The sequence below is a fragment of the Dipodomys spectabilis genome, unplaced genomic scaffold, assembly GCF_019054845.1.
Source record: "Dipodomys spectabilis isolate Male_0828 unplaced genomic scaffold, ASM1905484v1 ptg000034l, whole genome shotgun sequence".
In the NCBI taxonomy this organism is placed as follows: Eukaryota; Metazoa; Chordata; class Mammalia; order Rodentia; family Heteromyidae; genus Dipodomys; species Dipodomys spectabilis.
In genome coordinates this window covers 4898701-4914623 of record NW_024870711.1, presented here as the reverse complement: position 1 = coordinate 4914623, position 15923 = coordinate 4898701, and the positions used below count along the sequence as shown (strand labels likewise).

Below are 15923 nucleotides of genomic sequence, written 5' to 3'. Positions count from 1 at the left end.
TTTCCTTATTTTGCTTTGCAACTGAGCCTCCTCTTTCGATTTCAAGTAGCCACTTTATGATTAAAGTAGCCACTGTGATGAAGAGTATGTTTTATGCCAGAGACATGAATCTCTAGCCATTCCACTCCATGCTGAGAAGGCTTGGCCTGCTCACTCTCTCCCAGATGCTCAGGCTGCAGTGCAGAACACCAGCCTCATGCAGAGCCACCTGCTATCATAGTTTGGTGACCTGGTGTCCCCAATCCATTGTGCATCCTTAGTGTGGAGGGGAAATGGATGCCCAATCCTAACTTCCTGATGGAGACATATGGCTGCCTTAACAGATTCCTTCTGCTTTTCCAGCACCTTCTCCCTCCAGTCATACTTCGAACATACTTGTGCTTCTCAAGTAAAGCCAGGAGATGGATGTCTTATCTTTCTCTACATACCTAATTATTGTCTTCTACATGATTTTTTTCCCCTGAGGTTGACCAGTCCTCTCCCTAGAATTTGTCAGGGAAAACAATCTATCGCTTTGTCCAAAGTAAAATTTCTTTTCTTTGCCTCTGACCAACTCTTTGCTCATGGATAAAAGGCACTGACTGGCCAGGAGGTGAGCTAATCTTCAGGCACTCCAAGCACCCACAGGAGGAAGTATGCTTACTTCCTTCAGCTTTAATGGGATAACTAATCTTTTAACTGTTGGCAAACTAAAGACCTCTATGGCTTTGCTATGTCAATCAAAATATCTTGCTGAGCCTCCACATTCCCACATTCCTCCTCACGAATAAGGTTCTCCTCCCCTTTCTTTACCAGCCCAACAATTAGGTGCAAGTTAGTTGAACTGAGCAGCAAGCAGCGTGTGTCTCTCAATTATCCACCTGCTCCCAAATGGATTTCAAAATGGATTCAAACTGTATTTGAGTTGGAAGATCCTGTGTCCAGCGTCATCTATGATAGACTATGTTCTCAGAACTAGAGACACTTTTAATCATTTAAAAATGCTAGAAATGAGTGTTGGCAAAAAGGCAAAGGAAGTGAAGAAAGTATGGAAAATTGGGAAGTGACTTGACAGAGACTAGAAATCACAGGTCATGTCCACATTTTCCAAGTAAAACTGGGTCTTTATGGAGCAAAGCAATGGGAAAAAAGGATGAAAGACTCTGCCAAGGCAGTACTCATAGTGGGCACTGTGGAGTGCCCACCACCAGGCTAAAGAAATGTTTATTGCCGAACCATGGTAAAGCTTTGGAGGCCTCTGTGAAGGTAGTTCATGTGAGAGTTAAAGTTTGTGGACTGGTTTAGTTGCAGAATGAAGTACTGAGATCTTGAACAAGGGCTACTGATCGTAGGAATCATGCCACCATCCAGTACTTGACAAAGTTTGATGACAGAGTCTTCGAGGAGGAGAGTGGAAGAGAGAAATTGTAATTCTAAGAATGTAGTGTTTCATGTCATCAGAGAAGTCATGATGAATCGTAAGCACAGTAGAATTTGCTTCTGGTATTTCCAAGTACCAAATGTTTGTGTTAATGCTTCCATCAGTCTTCACACTGAAATTTCCCAAGGCTAATAGCCTCATCCCTATACAGTTAGGAAAAGCAAGCCTAAGGATTTGGATCTCAGAGTAACTTTTGAGAACACAGAGATGGTCTCAGTTACCTGTGAATGCCGTTTGAGCTAGTAAAGGATTTATCTCCATAAATCCTAGGCGAGGGGTAGACAGGAAGAGGAGGCCTCTCAGATGGTAGAGGTACACACTAGTGGCAGAAAGCCTTGTTCACTCTCAGATGGTAGAGGTACACACTAGTAGCAGAAAGCCTTGTTCAACCTTTGGGTGAGGAGAGAGGCCGGGAGGATACAAAGTCATGGCCCAGTAATGAATAGAAGCCAGGACAATGAAGATCCTTAGAAAGCAACCATTGGAGTTGGTCTAGCCCAGGAAACCAACAGACAGGTAAGGACTCTTAATTATACCAAGTCTGGCCAGAAGCACTGGCAGTACTGGAAGAGAAAGACCTCTGGCCTTCATCCGTTCAGTTTTTGCTAATTCTCTCATCATACTCAATCTTTGTTCTTCTGCAGCAGCTGACCAAACCATGGGAGAAAACGTGGAAGCCACGGCCGAGGATTATTTTGAAAATCTAGTGGAGGGAGTGGAACGATGGGATCTCAGTAAAGTGCACATCCCCTCTGAACTCCTTCTGGTCAGCAAGGAGGCTTTTCCAGTGATGGTGAATGAGAAGGGCCAGGTGCTGATTGCTGCGTCCTCCTATGGTGATGGCCGCCTCCTGGTGGTGGGCCATGAGCATTACTTGTTTCAGCCTAGTTTCACTCCATTTCTGGTCAATGCAGTGAGCTGGCTCTGTCCCTTCCTCGGGTCTCCCATCACCCTGCACCCGTCCCTGCTGATAGTCGGAGGCCTTCTGAAAAAACACGGCGTCGATACGCGGATTAGGTCAGAACCTGGTGACCCCTCGGGAGTTTACTGCACCAGTGCCTTCCATGAGAACCTGATGGAGAAGCTGTTCCGATTCTTGAAGAGCGGAGGGGGCGTGCTCATCGCTGGCCACGCCTGGGCTTGGGCCAATATGCACGGCCATCACAAGGTGCTTTCCAGGTTCCCCGGGAACCTGGTGACCAGTGTGGCTGGCGTGTACTTCACCAACATTCAAGGGAAAATAGACAATTTCAAAGTCTCTCAGAAGATGCCCTTAATTCCGCTGGACCTCAGGTGAGCAAGGCCTCTCAGAGGGGAGTTTGATCCTGGTGAAATGCCAGCAGTACTGGGAGGCTTGAGCTCGAGGAGGGCCTCACGCTTACTGCTAAGCCTCCCATTCCACTCCCTCTGCTTTCTATGTTTAAGGAGCTTTCATCCCAGCAGAGGGGAAATGGGGTCACTGCTGAATCCTTGCAGATTAGCAATGTAACCATGGCCTTTGTCACAGCTACTGTGGACTGGATGTTAATGGCTTTGAGAGAAGGCAGTTTTCTGTGTTGCTTACAGTTGAGCCTCCCAATGATAAATAATTAAGAAGAAATGGTCAGGAAGCTAATAAGAGGTGTATGATGTTCATGGGAAATAAGGCACGTGTCTGTTTTGCCTAGAATGGTATTGCTAATATCTCATGTAATCCTTGACACATTAGATGACAAGTAAGCCCTGAATGAAGACATGAAAAAAATGTGAGCCTTGGTGTACTTCAAGCATAGAAAAGAAACGCAATATAAGCCAGGCAGCTTTACAGCAGTAATTTTTCTCTCTAGAAGCAAAATGGGATCATTAGAGGAGTGTTATGTCTGAGCCAAAGCAGGTCAGTAATAGGATGGTGGGACTGGAGAAAGCCCTGTAGCATCAGCCTCCATAGTGGAGCAGGATTCAGATTCTCTGCAAAGATTAGAGAAAAACTGAGCAGTTCTGACCAGAGGATTGGGTCAAAGTGCTACATCTGTCCTTTGTTTGCTGTGAATCCTAAGGACTAGATAAATCAATGTTCTTTCTCTTCTGACTAATCCGTATATGCATATACATATGTGTGTATATATATATGAACATTTATAAATATAGATATGTATCACTCTGTCACAGATGAATAACATCCTAGAGAGGATGTTATAGCCTAATTTATTTAACAATAGGTATTTGAATCTGAAGTCATAGCTGCTGTTACTTAAAGCTTCAAAATGACTCATATGTCATTGCTTATAAATGCAACCGAAATGGAGAGGCAGTCAGTCTGAGAAGGTGAATTGTTAGTTCAAAAATATTTGTCTCTGAAACATCAAGGGATACTGAAAAGTTGTCATCATAAAAGGCAATTAACAACTTCACTCATAAACTGTAGCCCCAGAATATTGCTAATATTGGATATTGTTAACTCTTGTTTAACATATTGTCAGTAAGAACTGTGAAAGTGTGACCTTAATGTGTTTTTCTGATTTAATGTAGAGGATGATTACTATAGTTATAGCAATATGTGTTTCTTTTTTGAGATGTCTATTTTTGACATGTCTATTTTGTACTTAAATTTTTACATAGTCTTTGTCTTTTTCTGATTGATGATGGAGTGCATTTTCTGTATTATAGATATTACTTCTTTGACTATTTTGCACATTGCAAGCATTTTCCTCTACCATTTGTTCTTTTCGTCTGGTTCTGGACTTGGAATTCAGGGCTTTGTGTTTTCCAGGCAGACACTCTATCACTTGAGCAATAACCTCAGCCTTTTTTGCTTTAGTTATCTTTTAATAGAGCCTCACATTTACACTTCTGCTGATCTAAACTGTGATCCTCCTATTTATACTTCCTATGATAGGTATAGGCCAGCATGCCCAGATTTAATTGGTTGAGGTGGTCTGGAGATATAGGCAGTGGTAGAGTATTTACTTAACAGGTACAGGGCCTCGATTCTACTTCCAACACAGAAGTAGGAAGGAAGGAAAGAAAGGAAGAAGGAGGCACAAAAAGAAAAAGAAGGAAGAAATGAAGGAAGGAGAATAAAAATATAATAAAAGTCTAGATAGCTCTGATAGAGATAATTTGAGAATTTTATTGCCTTTTTATTTGTGTTACATGTATTATGCATGTGTGTATATAATTCATGTCTTCCAAATTTATGAACAAGATGATTCTCTTTAGAGATGACAGACTTGTTTTCCCAACTTGATTTATTTCATATGTCTAATAGTTCAGATGCACCACAGGTAAATCAGAATCATCAACAAAATGTTGACTGAGACAGCAGTTCATCCTAGGACATTTACCTACGACATTTGTCCTTTTCAACACATATTGGGGGGTCTAGAAACAAAAAAACCTCACCTGCATAATGTTAAATTCTCTCACTTAAACATGATTTGAAGATACAGAAATCATACAATGTACAATTCAATAAAGCATTGAACTGTTTCCGTGGGCAGTTAAAAATCATGTGGTGATCCTTTTTTTTTTTTTTTATCCTGACTTGACTGAGAAGAAGAAAAGGACTACGCCTTTTTCTCCAGGTGATACTTCCAGAAATTAAAATGGCAGAAGTCTCCCTTGGCTGGGTTTTCCCTTCCTGACAGTTTGGTAGTTTAGTACCACATGACGTTGGCTCTTGGGTCTTCTGTTGTTAGACTTCATTCCAGAGGCTCTCATGTGGAAATGTCTTTTCCTAGGTGTGATGAAGAGCTGGCAGAGGACCAGAAGAAGCTCCTGCAAGGAATTTCTGAGCTGGACATCCGGGCAGGGGGCATTCCCTCACTGCTGCTGGTGCACGGAGAGCTGGCCTTTTCCCTGGGCATGGACAGCTCCTCTGGCTGCTTTCTTGCAGCTTCCCACTACGGCCGTGGCCGCGTAGTGGTGGGGGGGCACGAGAACCTGATCCTCAGCCACAAGATGCACCCATTTGTGCTCAATGCTTTACACTGGCTGGTTGGGACGAAGAAAGGTAAAATTGGCTTAGACTCCAAAATGAGAGCTCTGGGCCCTATGTTATCAAAGCATAACTTCGAATGGACCAGCACAGAAGTTCTGAGCAGTAACTTGAGTGTCTTCTGTGGCTGTTTCTCGCTTGCCCAAATGGATCCCCAGGAGGTGGAGGAATTTGTGGCAGAAGGTGGAGGGTTGCTGATTGGAAGACATGCCTGGCTTTGGAGCCTCAGGCACCCAGAAGAGAAATGCATGACACAGTTCCCCGAGAATAGGTTCCTTACCACCTTTGGCCTTGGCATCACAGATCAGACAGGTAAACGAGACCGTGTCCCGGTCCCTAAGCCTGGAGACAAAAACTACCACATCCGGACTGCTCTCTCCCAACTTGCCACCTCGCTGTACAGTGAGAAGGGCTCCATAGAAGAGAGCTGGCTGGAGAAGCTCATACAAGACTGCTCCTACCTGTTCCAAATCCTCAATCACGATGCACCCATCTACCAGTCTATGAAGAATCATATCCTGCAGATGATCAAGTGGGACGGCTTACCACTTGTGAGCAAGGAGAACCCCATCACCAAGGGGAGCTCACAAGCTGTACTCATATCCCTGGCTGGAGAACTGGTCAAGTCAGGAATTCAGAGCTCTATGCTGCTGGATCATCCTGCCTTTCTACCTGCCACAGAATCTCCCGTCACTATTGAGATCCACACAGGTATGGAATGGAGAGAGGACCCAGGGCTGTGTAGAGAATGGCAGGGGGGGGAGGGATGGTAGAGTGGCCAGCTTCAGCATCGTTCCAGAAGGCCTTTCCTCTCAAAGGACAACTGTGATCCTCCTATTTATACTTCTGACAATAGGCATAGGGCAGCGTGCCCAACGTTGATCTGTTGGGACAGTCTGGCAGTGGTAGAGCATTTACCTAATAGGTACAAGGCCCTAATCCCACCTCCAATACAGATTTACTTTAAAGGAAAAAATGTGTGTGTTGCTATTAGGGCTTCAACTCAGGGCTCGGGTGTCCTCTCTGGGGTTTTTCACCCACGGCTGGTGCTGTACCACTTGAGCCACACCTCCACTTCTGACGCTGTGCTGGTTCATTGAAGATAAGAGTCTCATGGACTTTTCTTCCTGAGGCTGGCTTCGAACCGTGATCCTCAGATCTCAGTTTTCTGAGAGACGAGGGAGACAGGTGTGAGCTTCTGGATCCTGGCATCCGTAAACTTTGAAGAAGACATACTTTAGAGATTCGGAGTGGGGGTGGGCAGTCTGGTGAGTGAAGGAGTGTCTAGCAGAGCCCAGAGCTCTCAAAGGGTCTGTGGGAATTCTGCATGAAGGTGAAATCTTGCCACTGCAATAACTTCAGTCTTTCTTATGACTTTTGTCAGAAAACCACAACTCCTGGGTGAGCACCGGCCTCTACCTGCCCGAAGGGGAGACTGTAGAAGTAACACTGCCTGCTAAAGCTGTTGGTGCTAAACTGAAGGTGAAGTATCTGTCCTATGATGTCAACTTCTGGCATTTCCATAGCACCTTCCCTTCTTCTCACAATAACTTTTGGGATTCTCTCAACAATCCCACCAGCCATACAAGGAAGGTACCATTCCCAGTTTACAGACAAGAGAAATAGTCACAGAAAAGCCGAAGCCTGGCCTACACAATCAGTAGGGTACATACTACAAAACACTTAGCAGAGTCTGGACCATAATACAGACTCATGAAGCTTAGTTCCTTTTTAGCTCAGAGCCAAAGTTCCACAGATGATTGCTCCTTTCCTGTGGAACCTGAAGCATTATCCAAATATTGTCCAACCTTCAACATGTTAGAATTACTTCCACAGGGGGCTGGGAAGGTGGCTCAGTGGTAGAGCGCTTGCCTTGTAATGCATGAGGCCCTGGGTTCGACTCCTCAGCACCACATAAGAAAAAAGCCGGAAGTGGCGCTGTGGCTCAAGTGGTAGAGCGCTAGCCTTGAACTGAAGAGCTGAGGGACAGCGCCCAGGCCCAGAGTTCAGGCCCCACGACCGGACACACACACACACACAAAAAAGAATTACTTCCACAGAACCAGGTGCCAGTGACTCACACCTGCAATCCTAACTCTTTAGGAGGCTGAGATCTGAGGATCTTAGTTTGATGCCAGCCCAGGCAGGAAAAAAATCTGTGATACCCTTATTTCCAACTGGCCACCAGAAAAACAGAAGTGGTGCTGTGGCTCAAAGTGGTAGAGTGCTAAGGGATAGCTTCTAGGTCCTTAGTTCAAGCCCCATGACCAACAAAAGAAAAAGAAAAGGAAAGGAAGAAAAAATAATTTCTTCCACAGCCTTTCTTTACCTGAGACTCAGAGATGTCAGAGGTGTAGTCAGTGCATTCCATGAGTCAGTATTTACTTTGGGACTGGTTTTACTTAAATAAAAATCATCCTTGGGCTGGGAAGGTGGCTCAATGGTAGAGTGCTTACCTCAAATGCATGAGGCTCTGGGTTCGATTCCTCAGCACCACATAAGCAGAAAAAGCCAGAAGTGGCGCTGTGGCTCAAGTGGTAGAGTGCTAGCCTTGAGCTGAAGAGCTGAGGGACAGCGCCCAGGCCCAGAGCTCAGGCTCTATGACCGACCAAAAAAAAAAAAAAAAAAAAAATCCTTGAACTCTACAGAAAACAAGAAAGAGATGCTCTGAAGAAAATAGATGAATAGAGCTATTCTTTATTCAGTCAAGTGTGTAGATGCTCTTTTTCCCACCTCTGCTAGGGACAAGTGTGGCCCCAATGGGGAGGGAAGGGATAGTGAGAGGAAAAAAAAGGAGGGGTAACAATGCCCAACAAGAAATGTGCTCATTGGGCTGGGAAGGTGGCTCCGTGGTAGAGCGCTTGCCTTGCATGCCTGAGGCCCTGGGTTCCATTCCTCAGCACCACATAAGCAAAAAAAAGAAAAAAGCCGGAAGTGGCGCTGTGGCTTAAGTGGTAGAGCGCTAGCCTTGAGCTGAAGAGCTGAGGGACAGCGCCCAGGCCCAGAGTTCAGGCTCCCCGACCGGACAAAAAAAAAAAAAAAAAAAATGTGCTCATTACCTTACTGATGTTAACTGTAACCTCTCTGTACAGCATCTTTACAAGAAAATATTTTTTTAAAAGACCTAAAAAAGAGTAACCCCAATTCTCTCTGGCCTAAGAAACTTATGTGCAGGGAGAAAAAGAAGAGAGAGTAGGGGGAGACAGACAGGGGGAGGGGTTCAGAGTGGACCCAGGATGACTTGTGCTCTCTCTGACAGGTCCTCATTGGCTGCCATACAGACAACATCAGCCATGCAAAAACTTACTTCCGCCCCCCGGTGGTGACACAGACCTTCAACTTAGATAAAGAGAAGAAGTCCTTCTCCTGGCTGTGGGGGGGGCTCATCTACATCATTGTACCCTCTGACTACAGACTGGGTAGTATACCCATCACCATCCGTGGGGCTTCATTGGCCCCATGCTTCCAACTGGGTAAGTAGGAAGATCCCGTTCACTCTGGAGGCTGGGAAGGGGCCGTGATGAGGGGCAGGGATGGGATTCAACCTAAGGGCTTAAGCAGGAGACCGGCACCTCCCGGGAGGTCAGAGGGGAGGATGGCAAAGGACAGGGCTTTGTGTCTTAGGTCAATACAAGTGATGATTGCTGATCAGGTGATAGCTCATATCTCCTTTGAAACTCGGGGAAAGTGGTACGCAACCTTTTATTCCAGGAAAGACATCTAAGGAGGACTGGAAGCGTCTTCGCCTGCAGAATCCAGCGCCCTGGGGAGAGCTGATCACAGACAACATCATCCTGACCGTGCCAACTGCAAGCCTGCAATCTCTGGAGGACCCAGAGCCCTTGCTGCAGCTCTGGGATGAGATGATGCAGGCAGCGGCTGGGCTGGCGGCTGAGCCCTACCCTTACCGCCGGCCGGAGAGGATTGTGTTTGATGAACAGGTCTTATTTGGTGAGTGCTTCAGAGAAATAGTCTGGAAATGGATTTGCTAACTGAAGTTAAGTACAATTGAGTTACAAAGCATAATTTGACAGAAATTGATAGGGAGGAAAGGGTTCATAATGACATTTAGGACCCTGCAAACCATACAATTTAAAAGGGCAGAAAAATCTATTATGATTCTCTGATCTCTAGTTAACCAGAACAAAGTTAGAAGTAAAGGTATGGCTCAAATGGTAGAGTGCCAGCCTTGAATGAAAAAGCTAAGGGTCAGCACCTAGCTCTTGAGTTTACACCCTAGTATGCTCCTCCACAAAGTCAATCATTATTTAAATCTTCACAAAATGAGAGTCATGGAACAGTAGGAATAAAATGACACCACGTGTGAACAATTCGTGTGTGCCCCTGGAGAAGAGATGAGGATTCAGTGAGAAAACAGCCGTGGAAAGAGACAGGGAAGGGATATTTGGTAAAGTTAAGCAGAGTTAAGAGGACTTTGTAAAGCTTGGGAAAACTAGAGAAAATATAAGTATTTAGAAAAAAAAATAGCTGAGGAAGCCTGATGTACATTTTCAAGATTTCAAACTGAGTGCCTAAGATACAAGACTGTACTGGAAAAGGGAAAACCTTACTGTTTTCCCCCCAGAGATCTCATGTCCAAACACAGAGCATGAAGGCACAGACAAGAATACCCACCACCTAAAAACGCAGGGAGAGATAAACAATACGTTCACATTCATGCCATGCTCTCTGCGCTTGACTCTTTGAACCAGATAGGAACAAGAATGGCAAACTGGGTCTATGGACCTGAGCAGGATGGAGGCCCATTGGGCTGCCCATAAACATGGGTAAAAGGTGGAGCCAGATGCTCTTCTGCTTGATACGGGGCTACGCAATGTGTTGGAGGCCTTCTTCTGGATGGTGGGGGGAGGTGCCATCTATGAAGGGCATCACCAAATCTCTCTCCTGTCACTGTCTTCAGGCCTGTTGCACGCAGGATACCCCATCGTGGGCCAGACACAAATAGTGGGAGACTTCATCTCGGTGGCGGCAATCAGGTCCAACGGTCTTTGGAGCGGCCTCCATGAGCTGGGCCACAATCACCAGCGGAGTGCATGGAGCTTCCCTCCCCATACTAACGAAGCCATGTGTAACCTCTGGGCGGTCTATATCCACGAGACTGTTCTGGACATCCCCAGGGCTCGGGCCCATCCTGCACTGAGGCCTGAGACTCGGAGGCAGAGGATCAAAAAACATGTGGACAAGGGAGCCCCTCTGAGTGAATGGAGTGTGTGGACAGCTCTAGAAACGTATCTCCAGGTACTGGGTAGACAGGGACGGAAACGGGAGTCCCCAAAGACCCTTCAGATGTGGGTAGCTTTCTGGTGCTCCTCAGTCCTACAAGGTCCTCACCAGCTCCAATGGCTCTGGGATATGTCTCCTCCCTGGACACAGAAGGGCGGGCCTCTCTGTGGGTCATCATCATGGGAAGGATAAGGAGGAGACAGTGAGTGTGCCCCCTCCTCTCCTCCACCTCACTAGTTGGTGGAAATAGGTAAAAACAGGTAGAATCGTTATGAAAAATGCACCACGATTATGAAGCTCCGTTCAGATTTACCTGATAGCTATCTTCATAGCTTAGAAGATGCTCATGTCCCTCCTCACTCTGATCAGGTATTTTTGCCAGCAGAATGGCAACCTCCAACCTAAACCTTAAGTGTGGACAAGTTCTGGTTTCATATTCAAATCCATGACATGTGCAGTGTCATGTAACTGTCCCCAAACCTTCCTTTCTAGTTTCTTGCTAGCTGAGGAAGTGTTATCTCTATAGTCCATGCTGCAGGTTCGGAAAGCCCAGGTGAAAATATACAAGCAGTTCACTGTTGGTCTCATAATTAGAAGGAATAGACCCAAGGCCCATTTTCTGTGATAGACCATCATGAGTTGGGCCCTGTGGCACTGTTTCTGGATGCTCACCCTGCCTCTGTGATTCCAAGACTGTGATGTCTTTTGGATATACCAGCTTCCTTATTAATAAGTCATCAGTCTGAACATCTGCACAACACTGCCATAGAATCAGCCAGAAGTTTCAGATCCAAGTTCAACTCCTGGCCTCTGGGAACAGAGTCCTATCTCTACTCTGAGTGAAGGTGCCTATTGCTCTGGGTTCTGAGGCTGAAGTTCAGGCCAGTCAGGAACCTCCCCTGACTACTTACCTTCCCTTGCCAACAACAGGTCAAAATCCACCTCCCCTCTTACCCAGATTGCTTCAGTATCCTCCTCACAGACTCCTTACCCTAAGCCTTGATAACCTATTTTCCAAAATGCTGGGGGTGGGCGGGGGATGAATGACATAAATGTTATCCTATCACCTAACAATAACTCCGTGGCACTGCCAGTAGAGCACTCAACCTTTATTATCTGGCTCGGTCTTAATCTCCTGCCTTCCATAGGGTCATAGACTCCTAAATGTTAGGCCAGAAACCAGAACTCCACGGGCCCAGTTCTACATCTCCAATCTTGAGCTCACCTCACTCAGATCCAAGTCTTTATTAGTAGGCTTAGGAGCGATAGAACTAACAATACTAATGTAAGTGCATTTACTGAGAACCTGCAGTCCATCAAATGATGGCCAAGTACAAATTCTGTCTCTAAGATTGTACTGAGGCTCAGTAAATCATGGTGCCCATCACAGGATACACTTGTAGAGGAGGAGGAAGGAGGGGTGCATCAACAAAAACTAAATTAATATTACAAGTTGGATAAAAAACTAAGAGCCACTATGTAATCGAAGGTATATGTCTCGTGAGTGACTTTCTTGGCTACGTGCTTCCTCTTCTTTGTCTTTCCAGCTGCAGGAAGCCTTCGGGTGGGAGCCATTCACCCAGCTTTTTGCCGACTACCAGACCATCCATAATGCTCCGAAAGACAACCCCAAAAAGATGAATCTCTGGGTAAGGAAGTTCTCTGAAGCAGTGAAGAAGAATCTGGCTCCTTTCTTTGAGACCTGGGGCTGGCCCCTCCGGAAGGATGTGACAGACAGCCTCGCTTCTCTGCCCGAATGGGAGGAAAATCCCATGAAATCTTATTTATCTATGTGAAAGTCAAACGAATGAAATGTGTTCTCTCTGCATTAAGATAACTCATTGGGTACAGCAAATGCTCACTTAAATGTCAACTTTCAGGATTTTTTTCCCCCTCTCAGTCTCATGTAGCATGCTCTCAGTTCTTTTGCATGATAGGAATTTAATTAGCTGATGACTTTTCAAAATTAGCATTATGGATAAATTAATCATTTTCCCTTAGATTAAGATACTTTTTTAAGATATTCACAATTTGTTCCTTGTTTAACATTGAGCATTTTCTTTATTGAGTTAGTTGCTTAAATGTAGAGACTTAGTCACAGGAAAGTCTTCCTCTGGATCCATTTCCAGTATTTTTAATCCTAATTCTAAATTTATTTGCCAAATATCATTTGTGTAGGTGACTTAAACAGAGGTCAACAAACACTTCTTGAAAATGAGTAACAGTAACTCCCAGATGGAAAATAGGCTATGTACTACCCCCAGATAACTGGACTACAATTGTCCCTCATTGTACCAACCCAAGGAGCTAGGACCTACAACATACAGACTTGTTTCAAGCTAGTGTGTTACTGGAAATTAAAGCTTGAATACAAAGGACCGAACTTCATATAGACATGTGTGTGAAGTTCTGTGAAGGTATTGATTTATATACTTACCTTTAAAATATTCATTAGAATTAGTTCCTTAACATGTTTTTTTTCTATCACATATGCTCACTTGTCTATTTAGAGGAGACCAGCCACCCTGCCTGGGGAAATGTCAGTGGTGTTGCTCTGGGTAATAATTCTGTGACGTACTAACAGCTAAAACTCCAGTTGTTTTAGACAACTTGATGTGAATGTCAGCTAAACAGACCAAGACAAGGAAACCCCCCACCACACAAATATTGGCATGTGCCACACAAACCCACAAAAGCTGTAAATAAATAAATAAATAAGCTACAGCCTTAGATGAGGCCCTTACTGTAGGAGCTTCTATGCTGAAAGGTCAATGCTATTGCAAATCCATGAAGCATGAGCATGCCAAGCTGTGTGTGTGCGCATCATCGTATGGTCTCTTCTGTCAAGCGCAGAAACTGAATTTTTAAACTAACACACTAAGAGTGCTAAAGCAACAATCAAACATAGATAACGGCGTGCTAGATCCCCAATGTATAACTAGAACTGTCGTAGTTATTCTTATACACTGAAGGTATGCTTACAGTCAGCCTGTAACGGGACCTAATTCTCCTGTATATAAATTTGACTTTCTTTATAATGGATTCTTTTAATCTTTTTCCATGTGTTCCATGAAACTTCCTCTTGAGCACTGTCTTTTCTTTTCCTCTGACTGAAATAGGGGTTGCAGGGCGGGTAGAGGGGAGGCAGCAGAATAGGATCCTCAGAGTTCTTATCATGAAAGTGCATGTAAGACCACTGATGTCCAAGCATCGCACTCTGTCCCCAGGACATAGAGACTCAGCATGGATGCTCACAAGGCCTGAAGAGCCAACTCTGTGTCGTTCTTTTGGCACTAGCAGGAGATAATTTCTTTCCGAGATCATGATTTCTATGAACCATATCTGATTCTACAAATGGTACAACTTTGTCTCAAGATCACCATTTTCACAGAAAGAAGAATTAATGTATAAAGAAACACACACAAAAGAAAATGAGAAACTTTAAAAAGAGATTATATCCCCAAAGATACTTCTCAAAAGTATAGATACAAAGTGTGGTGTCTCACACCTGTAATCCTAGCTACTCAGGAGGCTGAGATCTGAGGATTGCAGTTCAAAGCCAGCCCGGGCAGGAAAGTCCGTGAGATTCTTATCTCCAATTAACCACCAGAAAACCAGAAACGGAACTGTGGCTCAAGTGGTAGAGCACTCGCCCTAAGCTGAAGAGCTCAGGAACCGCCCCCAGGCCCAGAGTTCAAGACCCATGGCTGACAAAAAAGAAAAATCCAAATTCCCACCTCAATCTGTCGAAACGTTAGGTGTGGATATGTGCTTGCCAGCCCAGCTATGGTCTAAGCCAGCCTGGTAGATAGCAAGATCTCATTTTAAAAAATTCCAAAAAGGACTGGGAGCTCATTCAAGTGGTAGGAAGCCTGCCTTGCAAGGGCTCAGACCTTGAGTTTAAACTCTAGTACAAAAAATTAAAAGTTAAAAGAAGAAAAATCTAGATATCTCAGTACAATAGTGATTTAAGCTCCAGGTCAATACATAGGTTGTTTTGTGTTTGTGTGGTTGGTTTATTCAGTTGGTTTGTATGTAAATTCACTGAATCAATAAACTTCTTCTTTCGGCTTCTTGCAAGCATAAGTGAGTTTCTATCGCCTGTCATCAGCAACATCCATTTCCCCAAGTCTTCTCCGTGTGCTGACGGAGCTGAGTGGTACCCAACTGTTCTCGTGGAGGATCTGCCTGAGCCTGACTTTCCTGGGCTCACACATCTCTTTTTCTGCTCATATGGGGGCTTAAGCATGGGGCTTAGAACAGTTAAACACAAACTGGTCACCACTGATGACAAAGACAGCCAGTGGTCTCCAAGAGTTCCCTCTCTACACTCTGGGACACCTGTCACTCTTGCATTTCATTCATTTTTAAAGGTGCTCTGGGATCAATAGGCTCTAGAACCTAGAATCTCATCCGTTTTTCAAGCTTTGGAAAGGCGAGAATCTGGTTGGGAAGGCTGACTAATAGCTGTATATTTTCTCTTTTAGATCTCAAGTTAAGGAAAATTTCTTCCTTGATTTCTTTTCTTCTTTCCTTCTCTTTCTCTCTCTTTCTTTCTTTCTTCTTTCTGTCTCTCTCTCTTTTTTCTTTCTTTCTTTCCTTCCTTCTTTTCTGCTTGCTTTTTTTGGGCATTATTTCTTTGTGGTGCTGGAGATTGAATACAGGACTTTAAGCGTGCTAGGCAAGCACTTTCTCGCTTTGAAGATAATTTCTTAGGAGAAATTCCATACCCTTCGAGTATTCTACCTGAATACACACATGTGTTCAGCTGCAGTCACAAAACACATGCATTAAATTCTCCTTACATTTACACTTATTTTCTGTTTAATGCATTCCCCCAATGCCTATACATAAGACAAGGCTGACATCTATATTTCTTAGAACTGAATCGCCAGTGTGTAACACAGTACCTGTCACATAAAATCATAGGTATTTATAGTTGGCATAAAATTACACAGCATGACTAACACCTGACCCCATTTGAATACCCTCTAAAGACCTAGAAGATTTACTGAAGGTCAAAGAAATATGCTTACTCTAAAAAGAAATCACTATTACTTTAATCTTTATGCCATTTTTTTCTCCCTAAGAACAAGCTACACAACTTTTTTATTGTAAAGGTGATGTGCAGATGGGTTACCATTACATGAGTCAGATAATGAGCATATTTCCTTTTGAGCAGTGTCACCCCCCCATTCTCTCAGGTTTTCCCCTTCTAACTCCTCCCACCACCAAGCTGCATAGTTCATTTCTAGTGGGTTTCACTGCTGAATGGGTTCACCC

At 44.4% G+C, this 15923-nt stretch overlaps 1 protein-coding gene across 1 annotated transcript; it reads left to right on the top strand.

Moving 5' to 3' along the window:
• The first annotated feature begins 2078 nt into the window (after nt 1–2078).
• Nucleotides 2079–12436, top strand: LOC122105837 (TRPM8 channel-associated factor 3-like). Its single transcript, XM_042677094.1, has 7 exons — nt 2079–2713; nt 5140–6107; nt 6781–6878; nt 8656–8869; nt 9108–9347; nt 10318–10655; nt 12188–12436. Exons 1-7 carry the CDS (start codon nt 2079–2081, stop codon nt 12434–12436), a joined length of 2742 nt encoding a protein of 913 aa, XP_042533028.1.
• Nucleotides 12437–15923: the final 3487 nt, after the last annotated feature.